Source organism: Halichoeres trimaculatus, unplaced genomic scaffold (assembly GCF_033239565.1).
Source record: "Halichoeres trimaculatus isolate MK-OKI-2021-1 unplaced genomic scaffold, fHalTri1.1 fHalTri1_scaffold_6, whole genome shotgun sequence".
Lineage (NCBI taxonomy): Eukaryota > Metazoa > Chordata > Actinopteri > Labriformes > Labridae > Halichoeres > Halichoeres trimaculatus.
In genome coordinates, this window is record NW_027437184.1 from 17,970,582 (window position 1) to 17,990,931 (window position 20,350).

General features: G+C 40.0%; 2 protein-coding genes across 8 annotated transcripts; both read right to left on the bottom strand.

The window, feature by feature from the left end:
* Window positions 1-1,248: 1,248 nt before the first annotated feature.
* On the bottom strand, window positions 1,249-8,000 carry dlat (dihydrolipoamide S-acetyltransferase (E2 component of pyruvate dehydrogenase complex)). Its single transcript, XM_074671902.1, has 14 exons — window positions 7,560-8,000; window positions 6,447-6,548; window positions 6,239-6,363; window positions 5,931-6,081; window positions 4,662-4,788; window positions 4,288-4,481; window positions 4,026-4,167; window positions 3,818-3,885; window positions 3,621-3,725; window positions 3,348-3,455; window positions 3,141-3,259; window positions 2,685-2,847; window positions 2,442-2,578; window positions 1,249-2,356 (listed from the first exon to the last, which is right to left on the bottom strand). Exons 1-14 carry the CDS (start codon window positions 7,812-7,814, stop codon window positions 2,227-2,229), a joined length of 1,926 nt encoding a protein of 641 aa, XP_074528003.1. The 5' UTR covers window positions 7,815-8,000; the 3' UTR covers window positions 1,249-2,226.
* A 1,049-nt stretch (window positions 8,001-9,049) lies between these two features.
* LOC141791434 (dixin-A-like) lies at window positions 9,050-20,241 on the bottom strand. Of its 7 annotated transcripts, none has more exons than XM_074671905.1 (21): window positions 19,990-20,241; window positions 19,172-19,298; window positions 18,208-18,333; window positions 17,770-18,001; window positions 17,433-17,534; window positions 15,262-15,356; window positions 14,995-15,098; window positions 14,056-14,139; window positions 13,744-13,797; window positions 13,560-13,610; window positions 13,333-13,437; window positions 13,177-13,230; window positions 12,974-13,045; window positions 12,622-12,666; window positions 12,403-12,468; window positions 11,932-12,084; window positions 11,613-11,676; window positions 11,425-11,521; window positions 11,157-11,265; window positions 10,942-11,021; window positions 9,050-10,859 (listed from the first exon to the last, which is right to left on the bottom strand). In XM_074671905.1, exons 1-21 carry the CDS (start codon window positions 20,050-20,052, stop codon window positions 10,850-10,852), a joined length of 1,893 nt encoding a protein of 630 aa, XP_074528006.1. In that variant the 5' UTR covers window positions 20,053-20,241; the 3' UTR covers window positions 9,050-10,849. The 7 variants fall into 7 exon arrangements, with proteins under 7 accessions (XP_074528006.1, XP_074528007.1, XP_074528008.1 ...); XM_074671906.1 differs by having other exon boundaries at window positions 17,433-17,531; window positions 19,172-19,301; XM_074671907.1 differs by having other exon boundaries at window positions 9,051-10,859; window positions 14,995-15,095; window positions 19,172-19,301.
* Window positions 20,242-20,350: the final 109 nt, after the last annotated feature.

A 20,350-nucleotide genomic window follows, 5' to 3' on the forward strand; every position in this document is an offset into this window, starting at 1 on the left:
GGCTAAACAAAACGCTATCATCTCTGCGTTTTGATGGATTAACATAAAATCTGTTACTTATTCATGACTCATACAAGTCCATCTGCCAGACAAGTCCTGCAGTGATAATCTGAATGAGTTCCAGTTTAGTGCTCCTCACAAGTCACAACCCAGTGTCACTTGTTGGCCAACAGTGAAGCCACGAGGGTTGAAATTCATCCACTCAACATATGTCACAGTTAATGTGCCTTGAATGGGAGAAGAAGTTTTTATTTTTTATTTTTACATCTCAGACTTTTGAGGATTTTTTAGAGTTTCTCTTTGCCTGAATCATCCTGCAGTCACAACAAAACGTAACAGGGTCTACTAATGCTACACAACCGAAATGAATTGTATTTAAACACCAAAATTTAATATGTTTTAAGCTCCCAAATTCATTGTGCCTTACAACAATATTTTTATTTAGATGCTTTGTTTGTATGAGCTTGAATAAATCAGTAATAATAGGGGAGACTGGGTGTTTTTGTAACATTTTTTTTTTTCTTCAGCACCTCAAACTCACTGAATTTTTAAGTCAGGTCCATAGACTGTATAAAACATGGATGTAGTCTCGCCGACGTCACCCGTCTGTTTCTGGGCATGGGCGAAATGCATTACATTTTGCCTGAGAAACCACAATTTATTCTGGTACAAGTCAAATATTTTTGGAATAGAATAAAAAATGTAATCTTAGTAAAAATATTAACTTTCTTACCTCAAAATCATTTTTTTCTTTACAGAATCTGCATGTTTCCAGCCCTGACAACCACCATGTGTGATCAGGGTGGAAGTGGGGAAATATTGAAATGCTCATACGACTCCCATCTTATCCCTGATTGGTGGAATTAGTGGTGTTACAACTCTTCCTATGTTACAACCATACCTGGTCTCCCCTGTCTTAGGTTTCTTTTTTTGTTCTTTCTCAATTATTTAAGGGGTAAATCTGTCTTTACTGGGGCAGCTGAAGAGAATCAGGAAATGTGGGACATAAAGACCAGAAGAGGACAGAGAGTCAACCCAGTAACCACTGAGACAGCACAGATTTCTTCTGGTTTTAGTGAAAAATACATTGATATGAAAGCTGTCTGAAGCCATACTGTATACAGACTCTTCAGATTTTGTATAAACTTAAACTTGACTCTTATCATGATTTATTTTTGTTTCGTTGTCAAAAGGTAAGAAATAAAATACATGGTAACATGAGGACTGTAATTCAGGTTTATAAAATAATCCAGTGACAAAAACTCAAACCAAGTTGGCTCAAGGTTGACTTCTCCCACTTTATTCAAACACCAAATAACATCCAGCACCAGCTTTGTGCGTTGCAGCTGTGAAATAGAGAGTATTTCAAGGGTGAGGGTTTTACTCTGGGACTAGAAAATAAAACATCCCCATGGAAGAGAAGAAATTTGCAAAACTATTAAGTACTTTCATGAGGAGCGTCTGACGTCTTTTTTTGAACTGTACATGTTTAAATTAATTTAGCGAGGCTTTGTCTGAGCTGGGTTATTTCCATCTATATCTTACCTCTGTATGTATATACAGCACTGTGTTCTTCCCACGGTGTACAGTATTCACACTGTGGCATTAAACCACAGAAAACACACTAAATATTTTACTTTTATGTGTGTTAGTCAACTGAACAGGTAAAGGTTTGTGTGTGTGTGTGTTGATCTGGATTGTGTATAAAGTTAACTTACATTTAAAGCCATTCTTTTGTCTAAGAGTAGACAAAAACACATCCCCATAACCAAACACTGGAACCCGCACACAGCTGCCCTCCCTGCTGTCTTTATGACATTCACACAAAATCAATGATAAAAGTTTGACAACAAACACACAAACCAGTAGGTGTTGTGATAAATTTGCTCGCTGGTTGGACATGTAACACTTCCCTTTGTAAAACATCATCACTGTTTCAGTGACACATAGCCAGTCTCTAGTCTAGGATAAAATAAACCTAATCCTGGTCTGCCATGAGAGGGGGCCTTAATAAATAGAACAAGAGTGAGAGAGAAGAGAGAAAGACAGGAGAGACAGACAGGTAAGTGGAGTGAGTTCTGCCTCTCCCTTTCAGGGTATCTGGGAGTGACCTGGTTGCAGACTGGCTAATCACAGGAGGATCTGGAGCAGTTCAGACCAATCAGACCACTTCAGTGAGAAGCCTCTGCCCGATGCTGAAGTATTTTTTGAGGCAGCACAGTCCGATCACAACAACATGGTTACAGGTTTCTCCAGGAACTTGCGGAACTCTGCGAGCCACTGTGCGCCGACGGCCCCGTCCACCACTCGGTGGTCGCAGCTCAGCGTCACAGACATCATGTTGGCTACATCAAACCTGCAGAAGCAAAACATGACATCAGATTTGTTTCTAGAAATTCATTGTTTCCAGCTTGGTATAGCTTTGTAGTCATAGCACTGACCCTTTCTCATTATCAGAGGGTATCAGGTGTTTTTCTGAGCCTCCAACAGCGAGGATACAGGCCTGAGGAGGATTAATAATCGCTGAAAAGTTCTTGATGCCAAACATTCCCAAATTAGAGATTGTGAATGTGCCTCCCTGTTGGAAAAGAAAACGAATGGTAAGGGAAACTGTGTTAATTGTCTGGTTAATTGTCACAGCTCTACAACTGAGACTCAACCAAAGATAAGAAAATGTGTCGAACCTGGAACTCGTGCGGCTGCAGTTTTCCTTCTCTTGCTTTGGCAGCAAGTGTTGACACGTCAGAGCAGATGGCAGCCAATCCTTTGGTGTGGGCGTTAAACACTATGGGCGTGATGAGACCGCTGGCTGTGCTCACTGCTACACTCAGGTCCACCACATGATTCCTGACAAAGTTTTAAACAAAGTCAGTACAAAAATGTGGTCAACTTGGCTCTAAACTGAGAAAATAAGGACAAATTCTGTGCTTCTGGTGCCCTCTGCTGGCACAAGACAGCAGTAACAGTCTGAGTGGCTAAGATAATGCAAGAAACACCTCAACAATGAAGATGAATTTGTAAGGTTTGTGTGTTATTACAATGTCAAATCTGAAAGCAAGGGCTCAGTACACCTAGATCTTTACTAGATCACTGTATATTGTAACCAAATAACATCAAAATGTCAGAGTGTGTTTACTCACTGTCGGATAACTGTGTCCATCCAGGAGGAGTTGCACTCAGGAACCTTGAGGCAAGCCAGAGCGCTGGCTTTGATGATGAAGTCATTCACACTAAGCTTGATATTCTGAGCTTTCACTTCCTGCAGAGAGAAAGAGGTTTTGTTGATGAAGTTAATTATCTAATCCAAACATCGTACGACCTCGAGTACAGCCGTGATCCACACTCACTTCATTGAGTTCTTTCCGAAGCTCAAGTACTTGGTCCATGTTAACGTCTACAGACAGATAGTAGTGAGGGATGGTTTGCTTGGACTGCATTAACCTCTGAGCAATGACCTGCAGAAGAGAGGCAAACAGGCACATTAGCTTTAGAGTTTTGGGGTTAATCTCAGACAGGGATGAAGTTTTTATTGTGTTACTAAACTTGAAGTGCCTAGAACAGTAAAACAGGTCTTTATTAAGCACGCAGGGACACAAAAAGTCAGATATGTGTGCTCTCACCTTGCGGATGTTGCTGATAGGGATGTCTGTGTAGGTTCCAGCTGGTGCAGCTGGAGCTGCAACAGGCGCAGGAGCTGCAACTGGAGCGGGAGCAGCAGCAACGGCCTGTCAACAGATTGTTTCACAAACTGAAGTTTTGACTCATGGCTGACATACACTCTGAACAGGTACATTTAAGGTTCTTTATTTTCACTCACTGGTGCAGCCTTTGGTGGGACAAAGCTGTCGATATCTTTCCTAGTGATACGTCCATCAGGACCAGAGCCTAAATAGACAACAGCTCAGTGAGAAGAAGAATACAGCTTACCGTAGACTGGGTGAATATTCAAATGTCATTTGGTCCCCCAGAAGACCTACCTGATATTTACATTGTGTATCCCAGTGGTGTGTATCTGGGTTACTTACCGCTGACCTGTGCCAAGTCGATTCCTTTGTCAGCAGCCAGTTTCTTGGCGAGTGGACTTGCAAACACACGACCCTTCCTAGGTGCTGCTGGAGTGGCAGCTGCGGGCGCAGGAGTGGGTGCAGCTGCTGTCGGGGCTGCGACCTGGAACATTAAAAAAAATGTCAAATCATACTTGTAAGAGCTATTTCGTTGAAAAAGTCAGTCTGGGCTGAATGAGGGCAACAATTTAAGATATGTAAGTAAATTTAAAGTGTGTCTCACCGGTGTGGGTGCTGGAGCTGGAGGTGGGGGTATTGCAGACACCTCTGCCACCCCGGTTTCTACATAATCCTTAAAAGCAGCAATGTCACTTTCTTTCTCGACAATGATGCAGAGTGGCTGTCCCAATGGAACATCCCGAGTTCCCTCTGGCACCATGATTTTGGCCAAATACCCCTCCTCCTGAACCTCAAAGCCTGCAAAAACACACACAACAGGCACATGTTGAGGAAAAATGAGCTAAACCTACACTGAATATAGAGGGATTTAACACTTCACAGTGTGTAAACCCAAGATTACCAGATTTTAAACAAAACTGAAATTAGACTCTGAGCAAATGTTGTGTTGCTTCAGTGTTGGAAGTAATCTTTAAGTACCAATGGTTGCCTTGTCTGTCTCAATCTCTGCCAGCAGATCTCCTTCACTCAGCTTCTCTCCGACCTTCTTTTCCCAGCGCTGCACTGTGCCCATCGTCATGGTGGGAGAGAGGGCAGGGAGTGTGATCTGTGACACACAGAAGTGAACAAAAAATTAAGTATCAGGGTTTCATTTCTTCAGCCTCATTCTTTGTAAAGGCTGCAAGAAACAGAACCCTATAAGTCCTAAATGATGAAGCTGTTCCTGATATATGATTGATAGATATCCCTGCTTGTAGTGTGGCCAGGTACATTTTGTAAGAGAGGTCTCAATCAAATTCTATCTTAACTCAGCCACAGACAATGGCACCACTAACTTAATGAGTGAATCAAATTCCAAAACTGAAAACAACCATTGTGTGTTTTTCCTATTTTACTCGATGACAGACAAGTGACAGCATGACAGCTGAACGTCAGGTAACCTGTCAGGCAACAAAAAGAGAATAAAAGCATTTCTTTAGACTCATTTCAAAGCAAGAACCAACAAATGTCTGACTGGCCATTTGTACTTTTTTCTTCTTGTTCACCAACTCCATGCCCCTACTCTTAACTATGTTTAAAACTATCTAAATTTCTACTTACATCTTTTTTCATAAGTCCTAATGGTGAAACTTGTTGAGTTGCAACAAAGGAGCTGCAGCAACATTTGGTTTTATTTCCATTTAAAACTGATAAAAGCTTTCAGTAGAAAGACTAAACTCCTCTTTGAATCAGCCCATAAACCAAGTAGCTCCATACCCAAGATAATTTAGCATTAAAAAATTAGCTCACTTTTTTAACACTTAATGTAAATTACCAAAAAACCCACCAGAAAGCCTACAAGAATGAAAGCTCAAGAAACCAAATAGTTTGTTTTTCGAGTTTCATATTTCTCTGATGGCTAACCGCTCACCTTATTAAAGAAGTCATAAGCAAAGAATGTTATCAGTTTTTTTTATTTAGGTGTTCATCGCTTTCAAAGTGCATCTAAGTTTTTTTTTCCAAAGAGATGAAAGATTTAACAGAAGACCTTGGTTTCACAGTCAGGAATAAAGCTGCAGTTTCACCAAATAACTCTCCTTTGCTCTTGCACACAATGATCTTGTCAACAACAGACCATCAGACTAAACAACCCTGATAAAGCAGTAGGGGTGGCAACAACACACCATGCCAGTTAACAACCTTTACAAGACCCAACTCAGCAACAACTCCACACCTAACTGCCCTCTGCTTATGTAAGAACATGCTTACCTTCAAGTGTGGAGGGTATGAGCTGCCTGGGGCAGCAGGAGGTGCAGCAGCAGCAGGGGGAGGGGGAGGAGGAGCAGAGGCAGCTGGTGAGGAACCTGCTGATTTTAGTGAGTCCAATGTGACGTCCTTAAAGGCTGGGATGAGGTCCGGGCTGCGGGTGGGAATAAACTCACAAATATAAATATACAGCCATGAAATAAATGACAGACAGAACTGTTCTGTAAAATTATACAAAGAGAAATATTTATACATTTCAGGTTAGGTTACATTCATCTTTCTTTTCAGCATTTTACATCCTTAACACTTACCTGTCCACTGTGATGCAGATTACTGCTCCAACAGTGACATCTCTGGTCCCTTCAGGAACAAGGATCTTTGCAAGATAGCACTCCTCCAGCATCTCAAATCCAACTGTTGCTTTGTCAGTTTCCACCTACAGAAGTTAGAAACACTGTGAGAAGTGTGTTCTGTGATAAATCCCTACAAAATTATGGATTTACAAACACAGTTGCATACTTCAGCTATAAGGTCACCCTCGCCGATTTTGTCCCCCTCCTTCTTCTCCCAGCGAGCAATGGTTCCTGTCTGCATGGTGGGTGACAGTGCAGGAAGCTCCACCTAACAAACACCAAAAAGATACTGGGGTCATGCGGCATATTCGTGCTTAATCAAAAGATATCTGCCTCAAGTCCACCTTTATTACTTCCACAGTATCTGTTACTTCTCCAGTTATTGTGGAGATTTACAATGACTGTCGGGTGTTTTAACAGCAGTTGCAATATCATCACCCCATCCCCTTACTCAACAAGTGACCCATGAACATCTGCATTTCACCACATCTGCTTTGTTTGAGGTATTCATCCAAGGTCATGTAGCATCTGATAGCAGAAACACACATATGCTGTCCCTGAAAGGACAGTGTAATCTTGAAGGGGTCCTCAAACACAGCACAGCATGTCCAGTGACAGGAGCTACGTCATATCAGCCAGGCTTTACTTTAGGTACTAGTTGATAGCACTATGTGACAGCAGCCTGACTCCGCCCACTTTCATTTTCATTTCTACTTCAATTAAAGTGTGGATGTGGACAGAGATAGACAGACTGTTTATTTTACGTGTTTTATCTGTTATGCTGTGCACCTTTTTGTTTGACCGGGACCCCTAGCTCAGACACATTAGTCCGAGTATGAAGGTGAAAGCACTGACACTCCCCCAGCGATATACATGTACCACGGTCAGGGGACAGACACTTAAGCTTTCAAAACAAATACTCTAAAACAACTCAATGACAGCACATAAAGTGGTTTCACGTGGAATTGGGGTCAATTAAAATTTCGGATTTAAGTTTTTTTCATTTCAACCTCAGTAATTTAGGCCAGATTAAACCACCTATTCAATGACAGGCTATCCCATGGTGTCACAGGCTGGCACTAGCTTTCTGTTCTGCTTTACTGATTGAAAAACAGCCTTTCCAAAATGTATTTTTGCTTGTGCAATAGCTGGGTTTGACTGTTGAAGATGTTGCAGGGTGTGCTTTGGTACATCACGGTGCTATCTCATGCTAGCTAGGGAGGGCAAGCTAGCCGTGTCGTTAACGACGGTGCTATAGCAACCGGCCGGGGAACATTACCTTCTGGTGCGGCGGCAGGCTGTAGAAGCGGGTGCTCTGACAGCTACCTGCCAGCTGGGGACACCGCAGCAGGGTCGCTCTGTGGCTGAGGCTGGAGGATAGGCATACCGCCCGGGACGCCGCTCCGCAGTGAAGTCGCCTCAGACGGCCGGTTCCGGGAACGGAGCGGGAGCTAATCGTAGCAGGCCCAGCCGGGAGGGCACGGGGACAGGAGAGCCCGGTGGACGGCCTGAGCCGCAGGATGAGACGAAGCATTTCGCAGCGGTTGAAACTCTACACAAGGTTGTTGAACAATGTATCTGTCTTACGCCGGCATCAGAAATAGGCTAGCACCAAATATCTCTGGACCTTTCCTTCCAGCCCGGACAAACCCCTCACTTTCTAATGACCTCCTCCACTCCAAAACACTACTCTTTACGGCTCTTCTCCTTCTCCTGCCGTCCGTCGAAACAAATGTCGTAAACTTAATAAAATGCCAACAATCCATAACTGGACAAAACACCACTCTTACAAAAACAAACAAATTAAGCAAAGTTAATGAAACAAAATCAAAAAGGTGAAACCATTTGAAGCCTGGTGGTTTTAATATAGCAGTTTATTCAAATGTAAAGTTTTGATTTACTTCAGCTGTAATTGCAAGCAGCAACCACATGGTGGTAGTAGAGTAGGTGAATGTACCATACAGTCAATGGAATATACCCCTGGAAAAGTTTTTTTTTTTAATTATAAACATTTTATCAAAAAGACGTATACAAGAACAGTATACAGATAAACATAAATAACATAAAATACAGCTAGGGGTGAAGTCTGTTACAATAAATCGTTTAACAAAAACATTAAGACCAGAACATATGTTTAAGGTTTTGATTGCTTTTCTGTTGTCAGATTTTTCCACAAGTTGTAGGCCTATGCATTGTTCATCATCATTGAAAAAAAGATAATTCTCAGTTTTTATGCTATGAATGCTATATTTGCATTTGCAAATAAAAACTTTGGCCAAAATGATTGATAAGTTTATAAGGGAAAAAAAAGGTTTTCTTCCTTCTTTGGCCTTTTGTAAAACCAGAATACATTTTCCCATGACAAAGCAAAGTCCTTGTGAACACAATCAATAATAAATCTGGTTAAGTCTTTACAACGTTTTACCCCTATAGAAAGTACACACTGTACACACAACAAATGCATGTTGGCCTGAAGCCAGGCCAAGACTTCAGAATTTTTTTTTGCTACCATTATTTTCCGCTGGTATTTCTGATTAGCTATACCTTAAGCCATCTCAATATTAATATATACATATATATATATATATATATATATATATATATATATATATATATATATATATATATATATATATATATATATATATATTCTTTTTAAAAGGTAGCAGAGACATAGTAAGGGCTGGGCCTGGCTCTCAGTTTAATTATTTTCTTTTCTTAAATGCTGCGGTGACTCCTGAATAAAGTATTTTCTATTCTGTTCTATTCTATTCTATTCTATTCTATTCTATTCTATTCTAATAGATTACCATTATTTAATCATCTAATTCAATTATATAAAATTTGTTTTGATTTCAATGACCGTGATCATAGATGTGATAACAAGGCAGGAAAAAGTTTGGTGATTAAAAAAACAATTGTATTAAATGTGTACATAGTGCTAACCTGTTATTTTACTTGTTATATTATTAACAATATGTTTTATTTTGTCAGTATTAGTTTGTCATTCATTATTTTGTTTTATGCCTTCCCTAATTGTTTATTCTGTCTTCTGTTTTAGTTTGTGTATGTCTGTTGTAGTGCTCCACTGCTAAATTTATCCTTGTGGAATAATAAATGTTTATCTAGTAATGTACTTAATACATTTTTCCTTGACAAATAGAACCAATAGAGATGACTGATATAAACAGAATAAAAGGAGAAAAGTTTTCTGTCTTATACTGTATCAAGGAAATATTTCAAAAAGTAATGCACAACAGAGGGTCCTCCTCTTGCTCACAAAAAAAGAAAACATGTTAAAAAGAAAGGCATTTATTGTCAAATATTCCTTACTTAAATTTCACAAAGTTTTCTGAAGCTGACAACCAAATGAAGCAAAACTTTCGGGAAACACAACAAATGCTAAACAACCATCTTAAAAGCAAACAGCACACTTTACAGTACAGGCAGTTATGGCATTTCAATAGATCTTAGTTAAGTCGACTAATGCATATTTCTCTTGGCTTTCTAGTGAAGGCAAACAAATAAATCCTAGAACAGGAAGGCAAAGGCAAAACAAAGACAACATTTAGCTGTCTATTTCTTTCAATCAGATTTCTGTAGATGTCCTAAACGACAGTTTAATATCTTGCTCTCTCAAGACGGCAGCTGCTGTTCTTGTGGGATTCAAATGTCATCGCAGAGATAAACAGTAACACACACACACACACACACACACACACACACACACACACACACACACACACACACACACACACACACACACACACACACACACACACACACACACACACACACACACACACACAAACCATAAATAGTGGGGATGTCCTTTTTTCCAGGAAAAAGGTCTCCTTGAATCTCTGAGAACAAATCTTAATCAACAGCATCTTTTAGACATTAGGAGATATTTTCTTGCCTTATACAACTCTCTCTTTAAACATTTAAGAGGTCAAACTTAAAAATGTTAATGTACTTCACAATACTTCTCAAAACTGTACAGAGGGATTTCCTCAAAGTAAACAACCTAACAGTGGTGCTCATCTGCATATGTCTGAGTAAATGAACAAGTTCCAGCATCATTTCAATGCAACGAGAGCAGTTCAGCCTAACAGTCTGACTTTTTCATGTTCCTGATTTACAGACTGCCTTCACAGTCCACATCCACGGCTTTGTTTCTAGGATCACACCGTTGCACAAGGTTTGAAGAGTGATACTTTTTTAGTGCAAACCTATAAGTTAAACTACAGATGACCAACAACGCTATTGTGGCAGTAAAGTTGTTTAATTTTCCTCTTTCTATAACTCTGATTCCAGTGCAGCTCCATGGTGGAAATACTGATCAAATTATGGACACCAATTTCCTTTGTAAGGCACTGAGCTTTACAACACTCTGGACATCAGTGATGGTCACACTGTTCCTAGAGTGAGTATGGCTATCAGGCTGGTTCAGGACTGGATGATCATTTTGAGTCTAATGGTGATGAGCTACTGTGCAGCTCTGTTGATGTTCCTTCGGGATCAGAGCAACCAGGGGCAAAAACAGTGTAACACCTCATCATCTTGACTCTACAACGGCCTAAAACAGAAGAGATCACATGTTGCTTCACACTGAGAGTCAAGAACATAAAAAAATGAAACCCAAACAAACATGTTGTTACCTTTCCTCACCACGGTCCTCTTCTACCCAAGCCACAATTTTTCCCTCCCAACCTGGAATGATTGCTCCATCCTGAAAAACCTGAACATATAAAATGGCATTTCAGCCCTTTTTTATTTTTTAACTTAATCTTAAGAGATAAGATAAGAGATACACCTTTTAGCCTGGAAAGTGTTTAATTATCTTTCAGTCAACTTCTTACAAGCCTTCTCTCACCTCTTCTTTCACTGTGCCAAACTCTGGGTCCAGAGCCTTGAAGTGGTACCTGTAGTTCCCTTCTCGATCCACAGCAGCCTTTACATCCTTGAGAGTTACCTCACCAAGCCTTAAGCAAAAAAACAAAACAAAAACATTTTATTAATTTTTGTTTGTTAATTTGTTTTCTGTTGTGTTTTGTAAATCACACAATGAAAAATCAGAATATGTCCTGAAACATAATAATGCTTTAGAGAGGAAACACCTAAATGGCCACATATGCACTCACCTCTTGGGTATATTGATCATGGAGGGTGTTGAGGATTTTCCAGTAAAATAAAGGATTTTCGTGGAGCCAGAGGAACCACTGTTGGAGTTACAGACCTCTGTAATAAACAGAACAAAATGTTAGCAGAAGGACAATAATCTGCGAGTACTTACATTTTTATTTGGTGGATGAATCTCACAATAACTTACTTGTGCAAGGCCAGGACTCAGAGTCTGTGAGCTGACTTTTGCGCCTGGGAGATTTCCCTCTTCCCTGCAGAGTTATGAAAACAGCTTAACGTGGGATAACATTCAATTAAATGTAAAAATAAAATTTCAAAATTGCCACGGGGTGACAACACAAGTCTGTTTTTACATTTCAACTTTCTTAAGGTTTGATACTGTTTAAACTTTACACAGCCTTGACTGATTACCCAAAAAAGAGAATATTTTTGTCTTAATATCGAAACAAAAAAGGTTGCAGTTTTGTTTGAAGATAAATGCTTTTGTGAGCTTAAGACTTTAATACCCTGTTGTGCGGGTGCAGAACATGCAGTCTGTCGATGAGTGACACGATGCCCTGCTCCAGAGTGTCCAGCGTATGGTGCTGTGGGTCGTGGTCTCTGAAGTTGTTCCTCAAACTCCTGAGTGCGTCTCGAAGCAGCTGAACCTCCTCTGCCTGCTTAGAGAGCACAAAAAAAGGCTCTTTTTCATAATCATCAACAGTTGGGAGCTTGTTTGAAGTATTAAGTGGTTCTTTGTGTATGCTAAGAATAACCATGCTCTAGTAATGCTGGACTTTGAAGAGCAAATACATTTAAGCAACACGCTGCTGCATAAAGTTGAAACACAAGCATTCATTTACAGTAATGCTGGGGTTTCTCATATTTCATATCATGAAAAAAACACACAACAGTGCAAGAATATGGTTGTGTGATATCTCTGAACAGTAAGACATATGAACTGACACAACAACCTCAACAATAGAAAAAATACTCACATCAGACATGGAGGGCGCAGGATTTCCAGAGTAAGAATACCCGTTGTTTTCTGTGCCTGCAGGAATCTAACATAAAGGAGCAGCAGTAAATATTTTCAGCACAAACTATATGATTATAATAAATAAAAGAAAAAACTACCTTAGTCAGGCTGAATTGCCAAAATTAAATTTGTTCATTAAGATTTAAGGCAAGAAGAGAGGGTAAAGAAACAGAATTACCTGCAGTATGCTGTTTTTATGTGCCAGCTCTCTTTGCAATTCACCCTGTTGAATTATTAGAAAGTAATTGTAAATACACCATAATTTATATCTGTCTGAAGTGAATATTGAAATAAGTACACAAGACAAGGGCAAAAGTAACTAAACAAAGCTACGCAAATGCTGTAAGTTCCTGCTTCAGGTCAGTTTTAGTTTGAATTTGCTGATGAATATTCTAGTTAAAAAAGCTGGACTCTGTCAGTCATTTCAAAGATTAGTTGATGTTTAACATTATGCATGACAAACAGAACTTGTTCAGTCCACTGCAGTTTGTAAAACCTGCCTGAAGGGTCCCAAAAACTGTCCGATATACCTGCTTCTTTTGGCTTTCTTCAAGCTTGTGTTTAAGCTGTAGCAGTTGCCTGTCCTTCTGCCCCACCTCCTTCTGCACACAGCCGTCAAAGAGAGAAAGGCATGGTTTGTTGTTTTGTACAAAATATGCAGTGCGAAAAAGAGTTGGGCATACTGAACCAACTTAAAGAAAACTATTAAGAGAAAAGGTGAAGAAGGGATCACCTTGCATTCACCCCAGAGTCTGTTGCATTCCTCCAGCTTCCACTGGAGCTCTGCCTACAATTTGCCCAAAAAAGAGAAAGAGAGAGATTAACGTTTAACTGAAACTTTAAGAAAAACTTTTTAAACTGCCTTTCAGTTACTATCCTGATGTCCTACATTCTGGTTGTTGAGTTCATCCTTCTGCATGCCTCCCCTGAGCAGCTCTTGCTTCATTTGCAGTATGGAAGTCTCCTGTGAGCACAGCCTCTGCTGCTGAGCATCCTACTCATTAAAAAGAACAAACAGAAAGTCATTACCTAAGCTGGCAGCTTTTCTCCAATGCAACAACAGGTATTCTGAACAAAGAAGTAAGATATTAAACTGCACATTTGCCTTTGTCTCACCTTGACTCCCTGTAGGTTTCTCATCTCCTGCCTACAGCGCAACAGTTCCCTCTAAGACAAACAACACACTCTGAATTAAACATGGAACACAGACTGCATTACGCCATTCTATTCATGCATTTGAAAATGTTTTCTGGTTTTTGATACCTGAGGAAAACTGTTTCAAAAGGAAACACTATTTTACCTTCAGCTCCTGAGCCTCCTCCATACTCTGATCCAAACGACTGCGAATGACTACCTGGAAAAAGGAGGAAAGATGGGATGTCAGCAAGAACAACAATGAGTTGAAGGAAAAGGGAAAATGATACCCGTGTCACCCTCTGCACACACAAGCATGCACATACACCCACGTCAACCACAGTAAAGAAACAGGAATATGATCTGTGTTGAGCCCAAATAGCTGAAACAAACCAAAGGAAAAAGAGAGAAAGGGGGGACTGACAAAAATAAAAGGAAAGGATGCAGAAGTGAAAATTAAAAGACATGTTATCACTACCAGTTGCTGCTCAGCGTCTCCTTGGTCCAAACTCAATGAAACGTCCTGTTCATCCTCAGGCAGCGACCCATGCAGCAGCAGGGCCTAAAAAAAAGGAGGGAATGACATGTGACACCAGAGTGTACTAGGAGTGAAGTCCCCGTGTTAGGTAAGCCATGAACAGTTAAAGCAGCAGTAGTAGGTTTTCTGGTGCATGTACAACTCTCCTTAACAAAAGAAAAAAGAGAAAAACAGTATCTAAACAGACTCCATCAGCAAACAGACTAAGATAAGACTGACTCTTGTAAAATGATTTAATAAAGATGATGATTTTGTGCAGGTTTCCAAACAGAACATATTTTTTTATCTACTTTGAGGATAACCACCAGGATGTGAAAATAACTCTTTGTTATGGGCTTGTAATGTGATGCAGTTCCTCAAAAGTCAGATCTTAAAAAGCACTTTGTGGATGCTGTCATGTAGTCAGCATCAAGCCATACATCCAAATTTACAACTTACACAGTTAATAACACTTCTGTCACGCTAACATTAAATGGTGGTTTCTTTGAGATAAGGACTTTTTCACGCTAATTCTCCAGACAGATGTAACACTTGAAAAGAGGACCCAGTGGGGTGGTTTCTGGAACAAAGAGTGTTAGTCATTCCTTAATTAGTGAAAAATATGCCGAAAATCTGACAAATAAGTGGCTTGTACTTTAATTTCACATAAAGTTTTGGAGCAGGATGTAAGATATCTGAAAGATGACATTTTTGCACTGATCTTAAGTTCAGTCTCCATAAAGATTATAACATAATAACATTTCATGGTATGGATTTCTGGGTTTCTCCCTAAGTAAAACCACAGTTTGAAGTGCCTGTGAGTGACTTTCAGTTAACACTGATTTCAGCAACTCTGCTGAGCAAGGGGTTAACAGCAGCAGCAGGACAATATACACTTACCTGTAGAGTGGACACCATTTTTCGTGTCTCCTGCACCTCCTTCTCCAAATTTTCACCAACAGAATCATCCCACGCTGTGTCTGCTACACTATTACATGACTCTGCTTCATGTGCACACATGTACACACAAGTCACACACACACACACACACACACACACACACACACACACACACACACACACACACACAGACACACACGTTAAACACAGGTTTAACATTACATTGTGAGTACATTTGATCAAACCTTGTGCAGTTCAGGTGCTCACCACTTGGTTCCTGTAGTCGGGCGTCATCCAGCCGAGTGTCCAAGTGGCTGCTGAGTGGGGCTCTGGGAGTTAGAGGAGGACTGGTGGCGCTGAGGCTGAAGGAGAATAAACCAATGACAAATTAGTTTTTTTCCACTAAACAAAGCAACAAACACATGATGCCGCACTGCATCATCTTCCTGCTACATCCACATTTTTACTGGGCTGTGCAATAAATTAGTGTACATGGGATAGGTCATGGGTGGCAGGGACCAAGAGCCACAAAAATTACCGTGGTATTACAAAGAACCACATCGCACATGTGGTCTTACAAACCCAATTCCTGGAACACGTAAACTAAATGACATAAAATGTTTATCAATACATTTCCAATTTTCAAAGCAAGATTTATTGTGTACAAGTGTGTTTAAATTTGTTCTTCGAGCCGTGACAAAGACAAGTTTCTGTTTTTACTGCAGATGAGACAAAGTTCCATCTTATCTATCTATCTATCTATCTATCTATCTATCTATCTATCTATCTATCTATCTATCTATCTATCTATCTATCTATCTATCTATCTATCTATCTAGCAATGAGTGCATGAGGAATTGAGAAGAGCACATGTAGAGAAAAGAAACTGAAACTTAAGTATCAATCTGATCAATACTGATCCCAACTTTGGCATCAATATATCAATATTTCAGATTGATTGGCACACCATTACTCATAACAATATTTTTTATGAATTGATAGAAGAGCCACACACTGAAAGGCAAAGAGCCACATGTGGCTCCTGAGCCGCAGGTTGGCCGCAAAGCAAAATTATCCCTCTCTTAAACATACTGTACCAACCACAGCTGTAAAACAGTGATAATGCTTTCCTCTTGATGTGTCAACTTATTTTTGGATGAGAGGAAATAAAAAAAGCAAAACAGGAGAATAATATGTTTCCAAAAAAACAAGCGTTATACAGCCACTCCATCTTATGCACAATACCTTCCTGTGTGTCATGTTAAGCTGAAATCATCATAAGACTATGCATGGTTGCACCAAGTCCTATCTAAAAGAAGCTGATCTTACCATTTAATCTGGGTACCCCCCATAACCAGCTACAGGTGGTTAACAGAGCATAATCCAACAAGTTTAGTTTCCACTCTCCATGTGGCTCTCTGTCATCTTCATCTCTGCCAACCCATGAAGGTTTCTGGTTCTCCTCACCCTGGTACACCCTGTGCCGCTGAGCTAGCTAGCATGGCAACCAGCATCATAATGTCGTAATTCAAATTAACATGTGAGGTCATCTTCAGTTTATAAAACTTCTGAACAATCCTCTTCTCTCCAATAAAAATCCATGTGTACACCTTTTCTGTTACGAAACACAAACCAAAGTCTTTCCTAAAATAGAAATGGCAAATACTGGTGATGAAAAGGGTCACTGAAGAGCACAACTTCGAACCCCCACATGTGATTCAAGAGAAGAAAGGCTGATTATATCTCTCTTCTGTCATCTGCCCCTGCTATTTATAGATTACATGATAGGGTGTGTTTTGAGCACTAAGACCAAAATCATATGATGTGTCAGGCAGTTAAACAAACACACACCACACACACACACACGCACACACACACACACACACACACACACACACACACACACACACACACACACACACACACACACACACACACACACACACACACACACACACACACACACACACACACAAAAATGAACCACTGAACATCCATTGTTTTGAAAGTATGGTTTAAGAATTTAACAGGACAAATTACATAACACTTTTGCAGAACTACCCGGTGGCAAAACTCAAACAAGTATACAGAAATGCATCAAAAGTGGAGATTGTTTTTTTCCCAATTTACAAGAGTTGTCTGGGGTGGCAATAAAGAACTTTCAGTGTAACAAAATAGCAAGTTTTGTTTCAAAATATATATCTTTATCCTGAACTCTAACTTATCTTAAAGCTTATTTTCTGCAGCTACGTTTTTAATGAATCCTGTTCATCTCAAGTCAACCAAATCAGCTGTTTACTTTTCACTTTAAAATTTCTGGAAAACATACAGAGAAGGGCGCAAAAAGACAGAAATTGTGTGAATTCCTGCTGTTTTAGCACACTCTTATGGCAATAAAAGGTAAGTGTACATTCTTTTTATCATCACATGTGTGGTACCTGTTAGGCTGTAGATTGTCCTGCTCATCTGGAGTTCCTCTTTCATACTGCTCAACCAGAGCACGTACACACACTGATTTTTCACTATCCACATCCCAGCTGCTGAAAAATGGGTACAAATAAAGGGATCTTCATTGATAAAAAGTGACATGTTTTTTTAATCTAACAAGTTGTGTTTCAAAGGGTGTGGGGATGTTTGATTAGTGAGGCTTTTGTCCACTAGGGGGCAGCAAAGGCCACAAATGTAACTAATAGTAGCCTACTGTTGTAGAGAGAATGAGATATTATGCTGTTTAGAAGGCATTTTAGTGATATTTGTGGTTATCAGATAACATACCTATGGATGCGTGCTCCTCGCGCAGACTGCGAGGCATCATGTCGTGCTGATACCAGAGCAGCAGCTGCACCTTGTGCTAATGCAATGGGGGAGAGAGGATTGTGGTTGGTCGAGCCTCTTGTTAACCCCCGCCTACTTCCTGAGGCAGCCTTGTGATTGGCAGAGGGTTTGAAGTGGGCAGCCAGCGCTAAAATTATCCTCATTGTACATTTCAGATTACCATCAACAATATCTGAAAGCAGACAGGGGTGAAACATTTTGTAAGGAACACAATCACTGATGCATTAAAAAGAGAAACATGGCTTCTGAGAGTGGAGCATACATTCTCAGATATTACATGCTTCAAACTTTTGTGTCAGTCAAACTTGTAAGCAAAATAAGGTCAGGCAGGAATACAAAAAATTTGACAGAAAATGATAAGCAAACAGAGCTATTTACCTCTTGCAGTAATATGTGGCATGCGAATGTGTCTGGAGGAAATGAAGTGCAAGACTTGCTCAACATTCTTCCTGCTGTCTTCTTTGTTCTGTGGGGTGACATAAACTCCCTCAAGAACTTCCCCAGCTGTCAGGTTTGAAAGAGGTTTGAGAGAGTGAAAGGGAACAGTTTTAGAAAGTAATGAAGCAACTGTTCCCATCAACAGATATTAAGCAATTCACTGAACACTTAAGGTTCAAACAGAAACCATGTATTGTGCAAACATTTCTTCAGCAGAGCTATGTGAGCTAGCCACTTTTGACACTTCATTTTTACTATGCCTGAAAAATTATGGTCTGAAGCTTATTGGTTTACTGATTTTCAAATTAAAATGCAGTCTTTTTAATGCAAATACCTTTGATGGGTTTTCAACTAAAACTGTATCTTTGTGTGTATTATTCAGTATGAATGCTAACCAAAGAGCAAGTTCAGCACTAACAGGAAGTCTGTGGTTTATAAAAAAAGAAAAAATTCTCTAAAAACAACTGTGGTGGTTAAAAGTTAATTTTCATCAATGTTTGTGACTACAAAAATAAAAGGTTTAGGCTCATAATAAACTGTAAAATAGGCTAAATGGTTTTCCAGCAAGTCAACTGTTGCATTACTTGGTCAGATTTAAAGTGTCTCTGTTAGGGCACTTTCATTTTTTCCCATCGTAATGATACATTTGTAATGAGTTTTTTTTCTACTGCAAACTGGAAGGGAATAGGTGAATGAAAAATCTTGATTTCCACATAACAAAATATTCACTATTTTAAATATCTCAAATTTGAACATCTACAGACACAAGAGGTGACATTACCCCAAATAACTAGAAGTTTTAAAAATGCACACATCTCTACATGGACAACCCTTGATTGCCAACACTACTTCTACTATATCATGTCTAGAGTTTGAATGTATTAACATGGTAGTGTGTATTTACCAACTATCTCTATTAGTTGTGTGAGCACAACCCCATTCTGCAGGTCTCGCCTGAGGTCTGTGATCGGCTTCAGGTCTGGTTTCCTCTTCAGCTGAGAGTTCACCCAGGAGACATAAGCAGCTAGCTGCTGCTGCAATCCATAAAACAGGTACATACATATTTAACACAGTACCAGAGACAAACACAGACACAGAGATTAAAGAGAGTGGGGGGAAAACCAGACTGAGACCAGGACATGACAAATGAAAGCCTTTGTTTATTATGCTGGGACAGGAGAGAGGGGGCAGGGCCAGTCTTTTGTTGTACAGCCTGATTAATTTTACTTAGTGAGGGCAAATCATTTCACTCCATGTTCTGTTCAGACTAACAAGCAACTGCATGTCTCTCATCTATTTCAAACGGTCACTCCACCTTTACCTCCCTCTCAGTCACGTGACACCCCGTTGTCCGGGTTACCTTACAAAGAACGCACCCCGCTTTGAGCATTAGGGGAAATCTCACTTATTGTCCTGATGACAGTATGTACAATTGCTCTGTCTTCATTAGCAAACTACATGTAATTAGCAGGACTAGTTTCTGACAACTATCCCGTTTTAATGTAGAGCTAGCATTACGTCGGCTACATCTCATTATTTAAGTACCAAAAGTCATGCTTTTGTCCCTCAAACATAAAGCTAAACAGGAAACGATTTTCTTTAGCTTTAGCATTTTTGTTATTATTGTAGTATCAGCATTTCTAATCGGTTCCGTGTCCTAATTTATAGCTGTCCTATGTTACTAAACGTGAGCTTTCATTAGTAACGCCGAGCAAACGTTACCTCGTTAAAGCCCCCGTGAAGAACCTCATCCAGCAAACTTCCTCTTGAAAGTGAAGCGATCATCTTTTGATACAAAGATCCATTTAAACTAGCAGACGGGCGAGCTTCATCTCGCACAGCTCGCCTGAAAGACCAGGCAGACCCCCGTTACTAACTACCGCTGTACTCTAGCAAACGTCAACAAACCGAGACAATGAAGGGATCAGAGGAGAGTCTACCGTTACTCCAAAAGCAGACCGGTTGGCAAGTCGCTGTAACACATCCAGTTTGAGGCTTCCGGAGTTTGGCTTTCAAAATACAACTAGCTATTGACAAATACTTCCGGTCTTGTTAAGGGGTCACATACGCCTCTATAACGCAA